Source organism: Lonchura striata, chromosome 7 (genome assembly GCF_050655825.1).
Source record: "Lonchura striata isolate lonStrDom1 chromosome 7, ASM5065582v1, whole genome shotgun sequence".
In the NCBI taxonomy this organism is placed as follows: Eukaryota; Metazoa; Chordata; class Aves; order Passeriformes; family Estrildidae; genus Lonchura; species Lonchura striata.
The window spans coordinates 26,911,613-26,930,635 of NC_140709.1; the positions used below are offsets into that span (position 1 = coordinate 26,911,613).

The 19,023-nt window shown below is 42.0% G+C and overlaps 1 protein-coding gene across 1 annotated transcript in view; it reads right to left on the reverse strand.

The window, feature by feature from the left end:
- The window catches only part of CDK15 (cyclin dependent kinase 15), a 41,055-nt gene that overhangs the window by 11,849 nt on the left and 10,183 nt on the right, over nucleotides 1-19,023 (reverse strand). The window contains exons 8-11 of the mRNA XM_085584724.1: nucleotides 18,896-19,019; nucleotides 18,206-18,326; nucleotides 13,181-13,274; nucleotides 8,034-8,097 (exon numbers count right to left, since the gene is read on the reverse strand). Coding sequence (XP_085440850.1) covers nucleotides 8,034-8,097; nucleotides 13,181-13,274; nucleotides 18,206-18,326; nucleotides 18,896-19,019 — 403 coding nt within the window. The remainder of the gene's footprint in view (nucleotides 1-8,033; nucleotides 8,098-13,180; nucleotides 13,275-18,205; nucleotides 18,327-18,895; nucleotides 19,020-19,023) is intronic.

Here is a 19,023-nt window from a genome sequence, read left to right on the forward strand (position 1 = left end):
TTTCTGTGTTTCTCAAGCTGTGCATTTCAGTAACCTGTGCTTTGCTGAAAACTTTAGCATGTTTGTTCAGCCATTTAGAACTGCACCTGAAGAGCAGCACACTTCCCCCCTAGCAGGGCTGGATCCTTATTAGCTGAACAGATAATAAACAGCAATCAAAAATGTGGTTTTGTCCTCAAAGGATATTTGATTATTGACATCTTCATGTACACAATCCTGAGGACAAATACTGTCTTGTCTTTTCCTACATATCTATAAAACTTGCTGTGTGCCTCAAAATCAGTTTAAGGGGATTGGATTTTAATGACTCCCTCAGCTAGGTTAGGGCACTTTGGACTGATTATAAATATCTTTCACTGATACATAGATACATTCTGTGTCTCTGTGTGTGTGTGTGTGTGTGTGTGTGTGTGCCTGAAAAAAATACTCCCTTCCTTTAGCACACTAGGGAGTGATTTGGCAGTGCTGGTGTGTCTGGTCAAGCTGTGTGTGTAACCATGGCCTTCATCTCATAGCTTTGGCCACTAAGAATGTGATTTTTCCCCTCCTAGCTAATCACAAGATTATTTCTTTGTCTCATGAAAATGCTGTCCTAGCATGTCTTCCTTACTGCTGTTGAGCAACATTCTTACAATCTGTTTTCAAAAATGAAAACTAGGACAGTGTGAAGTCTGTCCTCAGTCTGGGCAAGAGAGCCTGGGAAAGTATGACCTTCTCAATCGAACTGTGTCTCACAAAAAGCTGCACACAAAGTCATTGAATCACTGCTTATCTCAGAATAATCACTACTCCTCTGAGAATAATAAACCCACTGTGTGCCTACCTTTGCTGCGATCTCTCAAAATCAGCTGCTTAACTGATGTTAGATCTGCTTGTTACTACAGAGCCACCCTGCTCTTCCTGAGCTTGCCAAAGGAGCTCATTTCAAGTTAAATGACTGCATAAAGAAACAAATAAACCCAGAGGCGATTTGACATCGCTGTTATAGGTACCTTACCTGTCACAGATGACTCGGAGTCTCTGAGGTCTCCTGGAAGCAACCAGTTCTGGAAGGTATAATATGCAATCACAAGATTAAATGAAAATCAAGCCAAAACTCTGAGCCCCTACAAAAAATGTGCTCAGAATTTCAAAGGGCCCTGTAGAATCGATCATTTTATTATTTATAAATATACATTATTCCTATAGGACTTGAGTACCTGCATTGATCTTAATAAGGCTGTTCCACTTCTGTAACCCTTTCCTTTTGTATATCTGTGAGTACAGGCCTTGGACCTCCTCCTGTTACAGTGTGAGTCTTAGCTTTGACATCAATAAAAGCAGTATCAGTCCCTAAAGCCTTCACACAAAGGAAGCAAAAAGAAGTTTGCCAGCCTGAATCCCCAGTCAATTGTCTTGTCTTTCCAAGGGGCTGCTGAGCTTCACATATTGCCCCCATGGGTACATGGGGCTTTTCTACATGGATGCAAAAGTAAGACTGGGGATGGAGACAAAGCACTTTGATCCCACTTTCTTCTTGCCCACAGCTCTCACTAAGTTTGTTGTTTGTCCAGTTAACCATGCTTATGGAGGCTTTGTAACTCACTGATTATTGTGATCCCTACCAGAATGGAACTCAGCAGAGTTTGCAGTGTTGTGAAGTCTGTGTTCTTGATATTTTTCAAGGAGATATTTCTAAACATTGTGGCTCTTCATTAATAGAGGAATACAATCCTCAAATGCTTTATTGTAAAGCAAGAATTTTCTCAGGCTTAGATACAAATGAATGGCTTAAGCCTGGAAAATTTCCTGGTGGAGCTGATAAACATAGAGATTTTTTTGCCATCAGAAAGGCTGCAATTTCTACCCACCTACATTTTCCTGAGCACTGTTTTTGACAGCAGAGAATGAACAGTGGCACTCTAGTCATGGGAAGGAGAGCAGGAAGGGTGGTGTCCACCACTCTTCCAGCTCAGCCTAGACAAGCATTCCCCACAGCAGTGAGACCACCAGGAGGCAAGCACCACTGGTCTGTTGCCAGCAGAATCAGAGCTCAGCTGGTTAACGCTGCACCTTTCAAGAGCATCTGCCCTTCCTGCCTGCCTGGAAGCACCAGGCTCTTCATTAATGCACAGGAGCTGCTGCTGCAGTCCAAGTGGGAGTCCCCTCTGCTTTTGCCTGCACAGCCATTTCCAGAGCGCCAGACCCAGCGTCTGACTTGATGTACAGATGACTTGAAAAAGTGTAAATGATTGAACTTCCAGCCCTTGACCTTTCCAGCAGCAATCTTGCACCATTAAACCAGGCAAGCAGGTTTCAAAACATTACACAGGGTAAGTAATTGTTCAGAATTGAATTATTCTCCTACACCCAAATACTAAGGTAGTTTCTAGAGCAGTAAATGGGAGTATAACTTGGGATGGGATTCATGGCTGTTTATGTGCCAGAGCACTGCATATCACCAATATATAGAGGGTATATATATTAGCGTCTTGAATACTTCCTTCCCAAATAAGTCATCTAGACTGGCAGAACACTCCTCTTGGATCACTTTCCTTTTTTTTTTTGCCCACTTGACTGTAATAAAAGTGTAGAAATAAATTACCAATGTAAAGTTTCCAGATAGACTAGAAGAAAAACAATTTTAAAAATTGTTTGGAAAGGCAAAAAATTTTTCTGTATGAGGCATAAATTTTTGTCTCTTCACAGAGCTGGCCAAAAACTTTCAGATGTGGTAACTTTCTGTCAGAAAAATTTGATTTGTGAGATGAAAGTATTTTATGAATATATATAAATTTCATTAAATATTAGTAAAAACGCCAAGATTACTTAAGTACTGTACTGAAATCTTTTAACATTAATATTCTTCAATGAGTTTAACACAGAATTTTAAAAATGTATGTTCAGTTGGCAACAGCAGGGCAAAATGTTTCAATGATATCTTAGGGAAATGTCACTTTGTTTTTGCAGTGTGTTTTCAGGACTAACATTCCGAAGAAGGAAATAGGATTTTCTTTACATTAGAAATAAAAATATCAGCTTGCTTACTGGGAACTGGGAAGAATACCTGAATTATAGAATTTGCTGTCTTGAGTGAGCCTCTTGACTTAAATTTATCTTTTATGTAACCTGGAGATTAATAATTATCTGCAAGGGTAATGTAAGAGCCAGTGAGCCACCTACTCCTGTCCCTGTCCAAACACATCTCTCAGTGAAGAATTCAGCTTGAGTGAGGACTGCCAAATTTGCCACTTTGAGTATACAGAGCTTTGATTATAAATGGAAAGTATGGGTAAGAAAACAGTGTGTCTGTGCTCAAGGAATTAATGCAGTTAACTAAAGCACTTTAAACCAGTTCAGATTAATCTCCTGACTGACCCCATATAGACAAATCCTTAGAGAATGCTGAGGCCCCATTGTGTTGAGCAAGGTAAAAACAGAGCAGTAAATATTTTCCCTACTGTAAGATTAAGACCAATTTAAAATTGAAAAACACTGTAAACAGCTACTCCATAAAGATAAGACATAAAAAATATTTTTATGATAGATCATTCAAAAAAGTAGATAAACTAGTGATTTAATTATCTCACAATGATGATCGCGACATAAAATGATGGGATTGTGTAGTGCTGATTGGCTTTTTTAACACTATGAGTAGATCTGAAAGGCAGCACATAGGTTTGTTATTTTCTATCCTTATGCAAGGTAGAGTGTGCTAATGAGGAAATACCTTCTTATTTGAAAACCCAGGTGGAAGTGGCTAATGAGCTGATAATGAGGCAAGCAAGCCAAAGGACAAATGTTAAACTTTCCTAATTGATGAAGAGAGAGAAAGAGGATGCCAAGTGCTGCTGGATGAAGGCAGTGGGGTTGCAGGCTCACAGAAAAAATTTCTCTCATTAGTGAAATCTCTGTGGCTTCAGGACAGGAGCAGAGCTCTGTCTGTGTGGCAGGCTGGAAACTGCAGGCTGTGTGCCCATTGCCATACAGACGGGAAGTTTCCCTACACCCTGGCTGCTTACACTGCACTTAGTTATAGTGCTGCTCTTCCCTTTGAGATCAAAGCCATATGCAGTTTATTATGACAATAAAAATTTTATCGTTTTAGAATTCAGTTTTCAACCATCCCATGTGTTAAATGAAACATCAACATAAAAAGTGAGATTACAAAAAAAAAAATAAAAAAAAAATTAAAAAAAAAAAAACCAAAAAACAAAGCACTCGGAAGGCAGACTTCATCTGCATTTTCACCAATGTCATGGGAAGTTTGTGTTTCAGGGCCTGCTGCTTGTTGCCTCCATCTGCTGGTGAAATTTTGGAAACGCAACAGACACTGAAAACACGTACCTGGGAGCACAGCTTGACTCTGGAAAGCTTCTAAATCTCATTCAGCATACCAAAGCCTGCAGATACGTGAAAAACTAGAATTTCTTTGAAAGTCATTGCTGCATCTGAAAAAGCCTCATGTGAAACTTGCATCTGCACTGTGAGATGATATTACCTGGCACAGGCAAGTTCATGATTCAGCCTGTGCAATAAATCAAGGAGTAAAGCTTACTCTCAGTTCATCATGTTATTGATAGATATGCACTGCTTTCCACTCTTTGGAATCCAAATGTCAGAAAAAGGAAACAAAAACTAACTCGGTACATTGGGCGCTCCAGTATTCCCAGTTTGGCAAAAGCACTAGCTTAATGTCATGGGCTGTGATTCCTAATCCTTTCCTGCCCTTGACCCCTGCTGTCTAGATTCAGACTTGTAACCATTAATGGGGCTGGATCAAAACACTGGCCTTCTGGTGTCACCGATGGTGTTTAGAGGGGATTTAAACTCACTGCTTTTCAGTCCAGTGAAATGAACACAGCAGTAGATTAATGCAAGGATTTGAGCTCACTCAGCATGAGAGCTTTCAAAAATAGTGTTAACAGAGCTGCAACTGCCTCTTTCAGGGGAAGCAAAATGAGGGAACAGAACAAATGAACAAACACAGGGCAAAGCCTTGTCACTATGGGTAGGATTGGTAAGCCGGGGAGCCAGGGAGACGGCCAGCGAGTGTGCTGAGACGTGGGACAGGAGCTCTCCCAATGTTCTCCAGGGAATGGCTCTCAACTGGCTTGCAGGCCCTGTGACTGCACAGAGCTCCCTACCCCAAGTGTCTCTCCTGCAGAGAGAAGGTGACATCTCAGGCTGTAGGGCTGGCCACTAATGGGTTACTGACCCATCCTTCCCATTCACCTGGAGTCAGGTTGGGACTTTGGCAAACTGTAGGGAATGGGCATGAGGCTGTTCTTGAACTTCTTTGTGCAAGACACTGGGATTTAGGGTAGTTAAAAATGCCTTTGCACATTTCATCCCTTGCCAGCTGCCCACAGAGGAGGCAGAGGAGCTGCCCTGTGTGTGCCTGACTCAGACCCCACAGCCCATGCTGTATCCTTTTCAGAGTGCAGCAGGATGTGCTCAAGCCCACAGCAGTGACAGGAAAACATCTAAAGGTTTCCAGCTTTCATTTCAAAGATTCCTACTAACCCACCTGGCCCAGGAACCCTTCCAGTAACAATCTCAGTCTGGGGCTGAGCCTACGCTGCTGAATCCAGTGGGAGTTTTGCCATCAACTTCAATGAGAATAGGATCACACCTCAGTGCTTTGTTTTGCCCGTGTTCATTCCTTGCCGCGGGCAGGAACCTGTTTGTTTGTTTGCTGCCTGTGCTCAGTGTGAACATCAATAGGACTAGCTAAAAGAATTCAAACCATTAGATTTGGGGAAGAGCTCCAAAGTTTGTTTGCTTATCTGAACCAACCCAGGCACCCAGATTCACACAAATGGTCTGGGAATAACCTCAGGAGAGAAGGCTTTCTCAGGCTGACTCCACAGATTGTATTTGGGCTGAGCATGTTCTGGGGAGGGGGGGAACAGCATTTGTGCATCAGGGAAGAGAGGGGAAGTGCCAGAAGCATATAAATGGCATTTAGCTTTAAGCAAAAATACCAATTTGTCTTTTTACCAGCAGTCTCATAAAAAAGTGAATTGATTTAGTTTATGAGTGGGATAAATAGTCCAACCTTAGATTAGCCTTCTTCTGTCCAGACTGGTTTGTGTAATCCAGGTGTAAGCCAAGTGCTTTGTTCCTGTATGTGGCTGGAACAGCTCACAGACCCTTAGTTTCTCAAGAGGGGAAAGAGATATTGCCTCTCCAGCTAACACAGCTATTGCTGAAACTGATGTAGCATCTTCCATGTGTTTGCCAGCTCTGTGGGATGCTCCAACAGAAGTGTCCTTTGAGTCCTGCATTTCTGTCTGGTCCAGCCACAAAAGGCACCAGCACCCCAGTATCACAGCATAGCACAGGTCAGTTCTGCCCCTCTGGAGTCCAGTAGGGAAACTTTCTATCGAGTCTGAAAGCAAGTCAGGCATGAAAACTGCTTATGATGACTCAACTTAACTGGGGCAATTGCCCTGCTGTCCAGGTGCCTGTCCTCTCCTTCCCAGCCCTGCCACTGGCACCCTCCAGAGCAGCAGAGGACAGCACTACTACTCAGACAAAACAGAGCTGAGGGAACTCAGAGCACTTTGAGGCACTCACATTCTTTGTTGTCTGTGCAAGTTTCTTTGCTAACATAGCCTTAATGTTTGCATTTCTAGGTTGTGCCTCTACATAGCACCAGGATATCTAACCATCATCACTCAGAGTTTGTATGTTTGAGGCTTCGTATTAGCAGGTGACTGGCATAAAAAAATTCTTCGTGATTAGTTCCTCCCACACATGAGCATTTCTGTATCCCCCGAACTACTCTTCTCAACTTGTAGACTCCAGCCAGACCTTCTACAACTTAGAGAAGAAAATGCTTCCTCCAGCTGTCTGCTCTGTGCTTGCTTGCTATCCAAACTAAACTTGCTGTGGACAGCGACACATTCCCATTTCACGCTGGTTTGATTAATGTGTCTCAGCTAATTGTGTGAAAGATTCCCGTCCTTTCGACTGTGAGACCAGGTTATTGTTCAGCCAATCTCAGCTACCATGTGAAAATGGGGGCTGTTTAGTGTTCATACACTAGAATCAAAGGAGGGGCATCTTGGACTGGGTCACAGAGCAACACCCCCTTCTTTGAAAAGATGTTACTATGCTCTACTAAACCTGTAAACCTCTTGCTCAAAGCACTCTTCTCCCTCCACCACTCCCCCCTGTTCTTTTTTCCCTGTCCAGATAGACAGGCTCCCCCCACCACTCTCCTATGGTATAAGTGAGAGAGAATGGCTAGATTGTGGATAGCTGAATTTCACATTCTAGGGTTTTTAATATTTCACTTTAATATTTCTCTTACAGAATGATCCTGCTGAGAGGCTGAGAATCAGTGCTCATCATTTCCCCCTCACTGACACTTGAATATATTTTCCCAGGAGAAAACATTAAACAAAAAGAGAAAGAGAGAAAAGGAGAGAGAGAGGGAGAGGGAGAGTGACTGAGCTAGCTTTTCAAAGCATACTTCTCAACCTGCCCACATCAAAATAAGAGACAACTGGCCCTTTGAAGTTCAGGACACAGACTTCTCTACCAGCTCATGTGGAAATAAAAGAATCCAGCTTTGTAAATCACACAGATTTCTCACCTTGCCGACATCAAAATCAGGGACAGTGACCTTTAAAGCTGAGGTTTAAAGGTCCCCAAACCAATCTCCATAAAAATAAGGAAAGTTCAGATAAACTGCATCTCCAGGTGTCTGTCAGCTTTTCCAGTCTAAACCAGAAGACACTGGTTCTTTGCTCCATTCCACTAAGGAGTGGAGACTAAATACACTGTGAGACTTTGAGCAATGAAATCTTCTATTAGACTTATATACACCAGCACTCAGTGAGGCAGCTTTGCCACACACATACCTCTGATTGTAAACGAAGCCAATTCCAGTGTTGTTGAAGGTCCTACAACAGCACTGTCATTAAGTAGCTCAGGGATTTAGTAACACTGAAGCACAGGATTTTTCGTAAGAATTACTGACCCAACAATGGAGTGGCTAGTGGCTCAGAGAAAAGCTGACCTTCTCATGAGTTAAATCCTACCTGGGTTATAGCTGGGGAGCTTGGAAAGTCCTGGCCAGGTGTCTTCAGTTGGGACCCCCAATACCTGCAAAAGAAGAGAGTGAGAAGAACAATGACCTCTTTCTGCCCATTCTTTGCCTTCGTGTGGAGTTGGAGGAATCACTCTCAGAGGAGAGTGACTGACCTTCCCTGTAAACCAATGCAGAATTACACTGGCCCTGGCTGGTGCTGGATCTACCACTGTGCATAAAGGACACTGACATTTTAGCACTTGATTATGTAGTAGAAAAGCTCCTGCTGAGACTGAATGCTGTTGCTGCTGGGAACATCAGTGAAGGCATATGCAGCTTCACTGCCAGGTGCCACTGCTGCCTGTGTTTGCCAGCCGGGGGTCACACAGTTGAGCCCTTTCCAGTGCTGAAGGTGTCCTCCCATAGCAGAGCTGCACTGGGTGAGGCTCTGTGCCCACCTGCACTGGCAGCAGCTGCTATGTGCAGCAGCTGGTATGTACAGCAGCAGCACAGGCTGTGAGCTCTGAGAAACCCTTGCCTTCTGAGGTAAAAGAGTAAAGCTGGCAGACAGGTCTGGTAGCAGAGCCTCACTCTGAAGGATACAGAGCTTCAGCAGTGTCTTTGGCCTTTATTGGGGATTGTGGGCTTCAGTAGTAGCTGCTCACTGAGCAAAGTCTGGGCCAGTAAAGCCTCCTCCAACTTCATTTTAGTTTCTGAAATGTGTGAGATTGAGCATATCTATTTTTCTGCAGTTGTGGATGTTTAGTGTTTTTATTATTATTACTTAACTCATGCAAAGTGCCCTGTGCCTATTGATACGGATCATGTGTGCTAAAGCAGTAAAGCCACATATTTAAGAAGAGTTCACAGCATGTGAAATGGTAGTATAAATCAGTACTGCTATCTCCAAGCATTCAAAGCTTTCATTCAGACAACCCCCAGAATTATCAGGTTTCCTTAAAAAGCAGTGAAATTTTAACATTAAAAGTTTCAGGGTTTTTATTCCCTTTCTCTTCTCCAACACTAGCTTTGTATTGCATTAGTTACCTTTTGCATATGATAGACAATTTCTGTTCCTTAAAATGTGAGCTGAGATATATGACATGGGGAACTTGGCCTCCCAAAAGTTTGTATTAAGATTGCAAGAAAACAGGCATCAGTGAAAAAATACATGAAAGAAGGAAGAAATATAAAGCCAGCTTGTGGTAGTTGTAAAGCATCAGGTAGTTGATTGTTTTTCTCACTCACAGCTAGGAAACAGCTTGACAATTGCAGCTGTCTGGAGAAGACAGCCACAAGAAGGGTGTGCACCTCACTGCTGGCACACATTAGCACGGTGGCCTCTGAAGAGAAGCAGGTTGCTGTGGCCCATGGTTCCAAGCTGTTTATGGACTCAGCCTGCCACAGCAAAGACTAAGGGGGAGGATCCTTGTCTGTGCTCACCTATAAAATCAGCCTTGGAAGCTTGAAAGCTCCCCAAAGAGAAGGTGTCTCACAGTGTTCAGCCTGCTGAGGACACTGCAAGTTGTCTGGCACCACTGGTGATTTGACACCTTGGGTGAGGATGCCTTCTTCACTGATGTGTGGATCATGTGACTAGAACAAGTCTGCCCAAAGCAAACTCTCTGTGTACAGAAAAGAGTTGGAATTTGAACTTGAATCCAGAATTTGCTCTTTTTTTGCTATCCTGGAAGCAAAAAGGGCTTCCTGGTTAGCTTTCTAGGAAGCCCTGCTCAGAGGGTCCTCATTCTTCACAGTTTCTTGTGAGCTGTTAAACATCAGTTCTACAGGCATAAGAGGAAACTGGGTAAGTTCAATGCATAGTAAAATCATACTTGCCAGGGTCAGCTCAGCATTCTGCTTTGTTTGGTGAAGAATTTAAATAAATAATTACTTGTGTGTGCTTATAGTTTTCTACATAATGATTATAGCAAATATTACATTTTACTGCATTGAGGAGTGAAAGTGTTTAGAGCACCAATCACTGAATGCTGTATCAATTTATATTTATATTTGCATTTTCTGAGCCTTTTCTTTACAAAATATGCTTTTCTGACCTGTAAACTTGCATCTCTTTTTATTTTCCAATGTAATGGGAAAGTGATCTCTTCCTCTTCCATTCTCTTCTCTTTTTTTCCCCCAGTCTGGATCTTTAGTAGGTTCCTTGCCAAATCAGACAATGTGTAACAGTTATTTATTTGAAATTAATTATACTCTGACAATTATTTTACCTGTTGTGTATCCACCCTAAATCTAGATGTCAACTCTCTGGTCCATGTCATCAGAAAAAACAAAGCAACTTCTGTACACTCTGTAGTGAAAGGTCTTGTTGCAGGTCAGTTCAGCCCACTGGGGAAGACACAGTTTCAGCCAGAAACATTTTTACAGTGCTTGTGTTTCAGCAAGTGCTTTAAGATGGTGTTCTTTCTCTCTGCCCTCTAAGTGCCTGCTTCTCCTGTGATGACTTAGCTGAAGGAATCAACATAGCTGATTTTGTTTAATTTTGTTGGGAAGTCCTATTGTGTGTTTTGTGTTGAGGAGCCTTGTAGTCATTCATTTGGCACAATGTTTGGCTCAGCAGCAGAGGCACCCTGGTGGCATTCTGTAGCCTAATCCAGCTCATATGAAGTCCTTCTCAGCACAATGTTAATCAATAAGATGGAGCTTTTGCATGCAAATCCTATGCCCTCCCTCTTAAAATTTGAATCATGGATCTTGAGTTGGTCAGGTTTGCTTGCTCTCCATGCCATGAGCAAACTGGAGATGCTGGGGTTCTCATTCACTCATGCCACGCTTCCATAACCAACTCTGCCAGCCTTCCCTTCACGTTTGGCCCTGCTCCCGTGCCATGCCTTCATGAGTACCAGTGCTCATTAGGGCTACTGTTTGTGCAGCCAGAGGATGAGAAGGGCAAAGCTGTTCTCATTTAGAGTAAGCCAGGGAGAAAACAAAGTTGCAGGGTTCCCAGTTCATGTAGCCCCACATGTGAGAAGTGACACAGCAATGAGCAGCCAGGTGTAGAGATGGGAGATGGAGATTGCTTTAAGTGGTACTTGCCTCTAGAACAATTTTTGGTAAAATGACAGCTAGTCAGTCCTGATGATTCAACAGGACAAACACATTTCACGGAAGGGAGATTTTCCAACCATGTATCTATATGGTGTGTGAACCAACAGTCCCACATGGAGATGAGCATACTGGGTGATACAGACTCATGCACATAAATGCAGTCTCTCTACCAGTGCAGGGTACCTCTAGTAGTAGTACATGAAAGCAACTGACTATTAGAAAACAGTAGGAATCCCCATTCTGAACCTCACACTCAGCAAAATATCTCATGCTAGACATTGAAAGCCTCTAAGGAGCTTTGAAATCTTGGTCTAACACAGAGCCTCATTCCAGGCTGTATAATAGCATAAAACCTCCTGTGAAAAGCACTAATTATTTCATATCTCTTTAAAATTCCTCATGATTTTTAAATAAGGGGGTTTTTTTTTGCCTTCTGTGGCACAAATCCTGTTAATCATGGTATTAGTTATAATACCATAGAAATTATGATAGTGCTACAACCCTCTAATGCAAAACCACAGGAAATGTATCCTGAGATTTCAGAGACATAAGTGTAAGGATAGCCTGAGAAACTGGAAACTGGACCCTGCTCGGCTTTGAACCTTGTTAATTGGCCAAGTATGGATTTCCCCCCGCCCCCCCCCCAAGAATTCTTTTTTCCCGCCACTCTCTATGAAAGAGAAATTCAGCATTTATTTAAATTGACTGAACTCAAGTCTAAGAACTGGATGCACTTACCTGACTTTTAATCACATTCCTACTTACAAGCAGAGAGGAAAACCCTACCAAACAAGAGTGTTTCTGCATGAAGTGGTTAAGCTGGAAAAATCTGACTTACAGTCAGATGTCTAATGCAGCAGTCTAATGACTATGAAGTAATTTCTCATTATTTTAATGAATTTTATTTTTTCTGTACTTTCTCCTTTGAAAACCCATGTTTCAGAAACACTCTTTGCATAAGAGTAAATCCTTGGGAGGAAATGTGAAAGGGCAGACAGAGAATCACAGAATCTGCTGAGTTGGAAGGGACCCAAAAGGATCATTGAGTCCAACTCCTGGCCCTGCACAGGATACCTCAAGAATTCCATCGTATGCCTGACAGTGTTACCCAAAAGCCTCTTGAGCTCTGGCTGTCTTGGCTGTGACCACTTCCCTGAGGAGCCAGTTCCAGTGCCCAGCCACCCTCTGGGTGAAGAACCTTTTTGTAATATCCAACCTAAACCTCCCCTGACCCAACTTCAGGCCATTCCCTCTGTTCCTGTCACTGGTCACTACAGAGCAGAGATCAGTGCCTGGCCCTCCTCTTTCCCTCACAGGGAAGTGGTGACTGCAGTGAGGTCTCCCCTCAGCCTCCTCTTCTCCAGACTGAACAGACCAAGTGATACCTACAGCAAGACCTAAGATGAATGCACAGTTTGCCTTTGCTGTTGAGTCAGTAACAGGGCTGGGAACACACAGAACCTGTCAGTGCTGCTGACTGCCTCAGTTCTGCCAAACCAACTCTAGGAATGCAGCTCTGGGTTACTGTTTCTCCATCAGAAAAAACAACTTAGGAAGCACCCAAATATGTTGCTCTCATTCGCTTTATAAAGTAATTTCACACTTTCTATTATGCCAAATCAGTCTCTAGAGCTGCACTGGATGATACAAAATGTGCCAAGTTAAAGTGAAGAGGGATCTCTGACAAATCTCAGGGTCTTGCCATTTTCAAGGTAGTTCTAGAGCAGTATTAGAGCTCCTTTGTGAGAATGTGGTGCACTGTATCCTACAGTTAGTAAAGGACTTAAAAAGAAGCTACAGGATTTGCAGTACCTGCACACGTTTTATGCCTTCTTCAATTTGATGTAATTTTAATTTGCTTTAAATTTTTGATGAGATGACAAACATCAAAAGGAAGTAATTTGATTTACTCCTGTGTCTGTAAGAAAGTTGCCAAATATAAAATGGGTTACAAAGTCTGCTATGAACTTGGCAGATTAGACCAAATTTTTTCTGCTATTCACAGAACCTATGCTTCGGACTCCAAAATTAAGTAGGCTGGAGCAATGGATTCTTTTTCTCTTCCATTTCAGAGTGTATTTTACTCACCGCCCAGATCTTCTCCAGCTGTTCATGAGTACCAGAAGTTGCTGCAAATATTGGCTGACCCTGGATCATTTCCACAAATATACAGCCTGCACTCCTGCAAGAAACCCAAGGTATTAACTTGTTCACATAAATGTTATATATAACATGATTGTTAGGATGGACGGGGAGAGAGGCAGAGATAATAGTTGGAATGGAAATTTAGAAATTCTGATTTGTAAATGCAGAAATCTTGATAGAAGAGCACAAGTGAAACAGGACAGGAACAGACCAAAGATAAGTTACATTCACATGCCTCTAGGATTTCAGAAAAAAACCTAAAGGAGTCAAGGTTCCATACAAGTCTGTTCCCATTTCCTTTTTCTCATCAGCACCACCCACTGAAAAAAAAAAATTCACTTTTCTCCAGCAAGTCAAGACAGGTGATATCCTTGGAAAAGGAGCTCACTAAACACTATCTTTTTTATCCAGTACCAAGAAAATTGTTTCTCTGTCCATTAATCCTTTTACAAAATATGTGGAAAAAGGATAATGGCAGAAGCCTGTGGATGGACTTTCCATGAGAAAAGGATACAAAACTGGAGTACTTACAGTAGGAAAGATAAACAGGGAGGTACTACACACTTCATGGCTTGAAGGATGTATTAGATGCAGAAAGAACCCAGAAGCATTAACTACTATAGCTATTTTCCTTCAGAAGCAATTAGCTCTTTGGAAAGCTGAAGTCAAGTTTTCATAGCATAAAAAACCTGGTCATAATAGCAGTTAAAATATTCTTATTTTTATGTCATCCCTTGCGGTACACTTGTGCCAAAACAAACCAGACAGCTTAAAAAAACCCAACATGCGCCAAATTGCTTCATTTTACTAAGGTGGATTAGTCCTCATGGCATTAATGATGAAATAATTGTGATCAAGGTAGACTTGCCTTTTTGCAACTATTCCGAACTCTTATTATACTATATATTAATTTTACTTTTTAATAATTTCCTTCAATTTTTTTTCCTAGGTTTTCTGTCTTTTCACTAAGTCCCATTGCAACTCCTCAGGTTTCAGTCTCATTCTTCTTTGATTATATCATATTTGAGTCCTTTAGGCTCATCTCTTGAAAACCCAGTGTTGTCTTAAAAGCTATGGAAGTATTATTTTCACTTGCTTAGCATTAGCTGGTAATATCTTCTGATCATCTGTACTCCTGTGTTACCCTCTGCACCTTGTTTTTGCAATAGTGTAGTTGCTTTCCCACTTGGTTGTGGTCAGTTGAAACCCTGGCATGGAGCTCATCTGTGGTATTTATTTTGGTCATCCTTGCACACCAGGTGGTGCCAGCCTGTTTGCAGATCCATATCTAACACTGGTTTCATAAACATTTCTGCTGCACTTTCCCTTAGCTTCCTGTGCCCTAACTTTGGCAAGTCTTGTGAGATGAGCTTCTTTGTTTGTCTAATATCCTCTTACAGAGTCTAGGCATCATGAAACTTAAATCCACAGCTTTTGCAACATAGAGTTTTTCTGGTGTTTCATAGCACTATCACATGATTAGACATTACTTTGGAGCCCACAGATAGATTCTACTGAGCCCAGTGTCATACAAAGACTGTTTTCACAGCTGATGTACATGCCCAAATGGCTCACTCTATTTTGCAACCACAGGAGCTGCTGTAATCGGCTGATTGCATTGCACAAGTTCAACTGGGTATGGTCAAAGCAATTTAGGTACTCTTGATTTGTAGGGGGAAGAGAAACAGCTTTCTGTGTTTTTGGAACAAGTGATGCTGATGTTCCACCACAGTTTGCATTCTGATATCCTAGCTAGAAAGGGCCATTAGACTGGCAAGAGCAGGAACTTTGAAAACTAATGGTAGTCATATTAGCCTTGCAGTAGAGGCCTCAGCTTTCCTTCTGAGAGTTACAGTGACAGCTCTGAGAGCATTATGAGGATCCTTCTGATAATGAGGATGATTCAAAAGCATTTACTTTTAAATGTTTCTAAATACTTAGACCTGGGGTTGTTTTGCTTTCCCCCTTTTCCTTCTTGCCACTCTAATAGTAATTTCTCAAGTCTTCTTACCCCTTCCAGTCTATAAATTTCTAATAGGGTCTCAGTCCTATAAAACTGCCTTCGGAAGAGATAAGGCAGAGGGAGGGGTCTTTTGGGAAGATGCTTAAACATTATATTTTACCAAGTGCCAGATATGCACACAAATCAAAACAGTGACAGTTAAAGTAGTAGGAGAAGTTACAGGGATATTCAGGGAGCATTAGCAGAGGTGATTCAGACAGTACAGTTGTATCCATCTGCAATCCCTGGAGAAGGTCTGGACACTGCACTTTGCCCTCAGTCTGCAGTGCTGCATCTCACAATGGAAATATTCTCATCGGGATTAAGATTTAAGATATCTCTACAGCATCCCACAGTTCCCTCTCTGTGCTTGGGAGTTTTTGTTGGCACTAGGAGATGACAATTTTATATTTAACCAGAAATATATACTTCCTCTTGTTCATGAGCAAGCCTGGTTTGTACAGTGGAGCCCTTAGCCAATCTCCCAGTTTGGCATGGAGGGGCACTGTGAACCAGGCTGAGGAGAAGGCTGTCGTGAGCCTGGCAGGTACATGTTAAATGACTGCATGTGAACTCCTATTCTACATTAATCTACCATGGAAGATCACTGTGATTTTTTTTCCTCTCTCTTTTTTTTTCTTTTTTTAATGGAAGATTATGCAAGGAAAGTCTGACTGAAAAGAAGACATCTTAAGGCACTCATGATGTTTGCAACCATTAATGTGGCTGTATATAAAGCACTTGGTGTTTTTCAAAAAAAGAAAAAAAAATGCCTTCTGATATGCAGTGTAATCTCCCTGAAATCCCTTAATTGAATCTTCTAAAGTCCCAAAGAGATAGTGAGGGAGAAGGAAAGAGAAAAGAGATACAGAGAGATTAAAGCAGCTTTTCTAGTTAGTCCAAGAGCGACCAAGTCTCCTTCTATATCTCTTTCTTCATCTATTCAAGACCTCATTCACTTCCCGTGTGCCTCCCACTGACAGCATTGCTGCTCAAGCACACTATGCATGAATTGCAATAATGTTTTATTTTGCTATAATTGGTTTCTTTAAACCAAGGCTTTGACACCCACTGTCTCATGCCATTACCAAGGGCATTCTGACCTGCCTTCATGTAAATTGCAGCATCCAAAAGACATAGGGCTTTTTTTCCTTTCTTCCCAATAGACAAGTAACATCTGTGTGAATTCACATTATTTCCTAATAGACAAAAATTGAACTTAAATGCAGTGTACATCAAGATAATAAATGACTCTTGTTAGAGGAAGTTACTGAATAGAGCTCACTGAAGTACTCTCTATTCTCTCAGCGTGACATCTTTCTTTAGGGCAAACACTTTGAATGTTGTTATTATAAGGAGGCGTTGTAACAAAGGTGCCTATAGTGTGGATGTAGTTCAGTGGGACGGAGAGTTCTGTGCTGCTAGAGCTGGGATCTTTGTACACCATTCCTACGTTGCTGTTCATTACACCAGAGCAGAGTTATGCAGTGGGGATGTTGGTTTTGCACAGGCAGAAATGACATGTTTTCTGTGCATAGCTGGCTTTGGACAGGGGTCAGCTTTCAGGGGAAAAAAACCAACAGGCTTATGCCTGATACAAACCCTCTAATCTGCTAGACAGGTTCTTCAAACTCAGCAGACATTTCTGAGAGACTGTCTGGAGGGAAAAATGACAGGTAGTGGGGGTAGTAGACAGGACTATTTAGACTGGCTTAGCAGCTGGAAGCCATTAGAATTTAGCAAGGTTTTTCTCCTTAGAGAAGTCTTTAAATCATTAAATTAGCAGCAGTCCTAGGGAAATAAACAATCTAAAAACTTCCGTTTCCCTGACCTACCATCCAGACTTAGGTCACTGGAGTGCCTGATAAACTGCAGACCTCTGGAGGGAGATACAGCCTGTGAAGACCTGGAGCTTTGCTGTTTGTAAACTTAGCCAGTCATCTCACACATTCTTCAGCCTGCTGCACTCCTACTCTTTCCCAGCCTTTGACTCTGCAGTAGTTAAGAATAAGTCCTGGTACAAGCAGAAGATTAACTGGCCTGAAGAAAGGGTGAAGCAGCAATACCATCTACAGATGTAAAATTGCCAGAATAAGGAAGGTCTCCTGGAACTTCATAAGCTGCACACTGTCCATGAGCATGTCAGGACTGTATTGCTGGAAGTGGGCTCAGGTTGGTGCAGAAGTGAGCCAGAAGGTTGATGAACCTTACAGTTAGCCCAGCTGCACATCCAAGCCAGCCCAAAAGGCTGCTCAGACCCTGCAAAGCCTTCATCCTCTGCTGTTTTCTCCCCACTCTCAGAGAGTCCTCTTCTGTCTATGATTGTGAAGCTTGTTTCCTTTTGATTCCCAAACACATCAAGATTTTTGGGTAGAGCTCATATGGAAACAAGGCTTTAACAGACACAGCCCTTCTCCTGAGTGAAATACAAACCACATCTGAGACATGGTTTTTGAGAAGAAGGACAAAATATCACAGAAATAATTAAAATCTCAGACACCTTTCTATCTCCAGACTCATTGAGAAGCCCTTTAATGCCACATTCTGCTACCAAGGTCTAAGTAATTGATGGTGCAGTTGTGGATCCATTGTTTTTCCACAAAGCCAATTCTGCAGAGAGTTACTACTCACTCAGCCAACTACACAGATACACTTGCATTGAGCAAAAGTGTTCTGTTGCAAGACAGACAAAAATGCTCCATACACATTACCAGACAAGATGCATATCTCTCATCAATATTATCAGATGATGTTTATATCAATTCATAGCTGAGATGTAGTGACATCATTTCCAACAACTTCTATGAAACTTCCACAAAACTCCACACTGGTCACACATTTACTGCTCACAGGTGTTAATTCCTCTACTTACAACAGTATCTACTGTAACTTTGGCTGATGTAATTTATTCAGATGAAAATAATTTTTTCCCAGGGAACCCCAGATGCTTTGGTATTGGTCAGTACCAGATATCTATATCAGAAGAATACGCTGTAGCTCCAAGCAACACATCAGGAGGACGGTACCAGAGTGTCACTACTTCAGAGGAGTATGTCTGTCTGGGGATGGACTGAGCACGAGCAAGGCCTGCAAAAAAACCCCCACCAAACCAACAAAAAAATGCTGTGTTAGGACAGTTCTTCTACCTGTACAGTACATAGATCATAAAAATTGAAAACATGACATTATTTTCTCTTTAAACACAAGTAATCTCAATGCAGCTTACAAGCAATTGACAAAAAAAGTGTTTCTGGAATATACCTCTGGGGCAGATCAAATCAAGTAATAGGCTGTGTTTTGCAAGGCTTTATCATTTGAGATTAAAGTAGCTATCCCAAACCAATGCCAAGAAAGCTTTTTGGGTCACACATTGCTGTGGACTCTACACATTTTATTATTTTCTGAACAGAGAGGGGTTGATTCTTTGTTCTCTTGAGCGAGTTTTACATGGCAGTAATTGCTCTGACTTAAATGAGGTTAATCCCTGCACCTATCAGTATAAATACAAGAAAAGCTGGACTGACCACAGAAATAGTTTCCTGAAGTTCAAGAAAAGGTTATGCTTCTCTGCCTTAATTGGCTGTGGATACAGATCTATATGCATGCTACAGCTTTGGCCTGAGCAGATATACAGCTGTATCCAAACTGTGACTCACCAAAGTCTGCTAATTTGAGCTCACCGAGGCAACTGATGAGCAAGTTCTGGGGTTTCAGATCTCGGTGAAGAATGTGTTGTTGGTGGATGTAAGCCAGGCCGCGCAAAAGCTGGAACATGAAGAGCTGG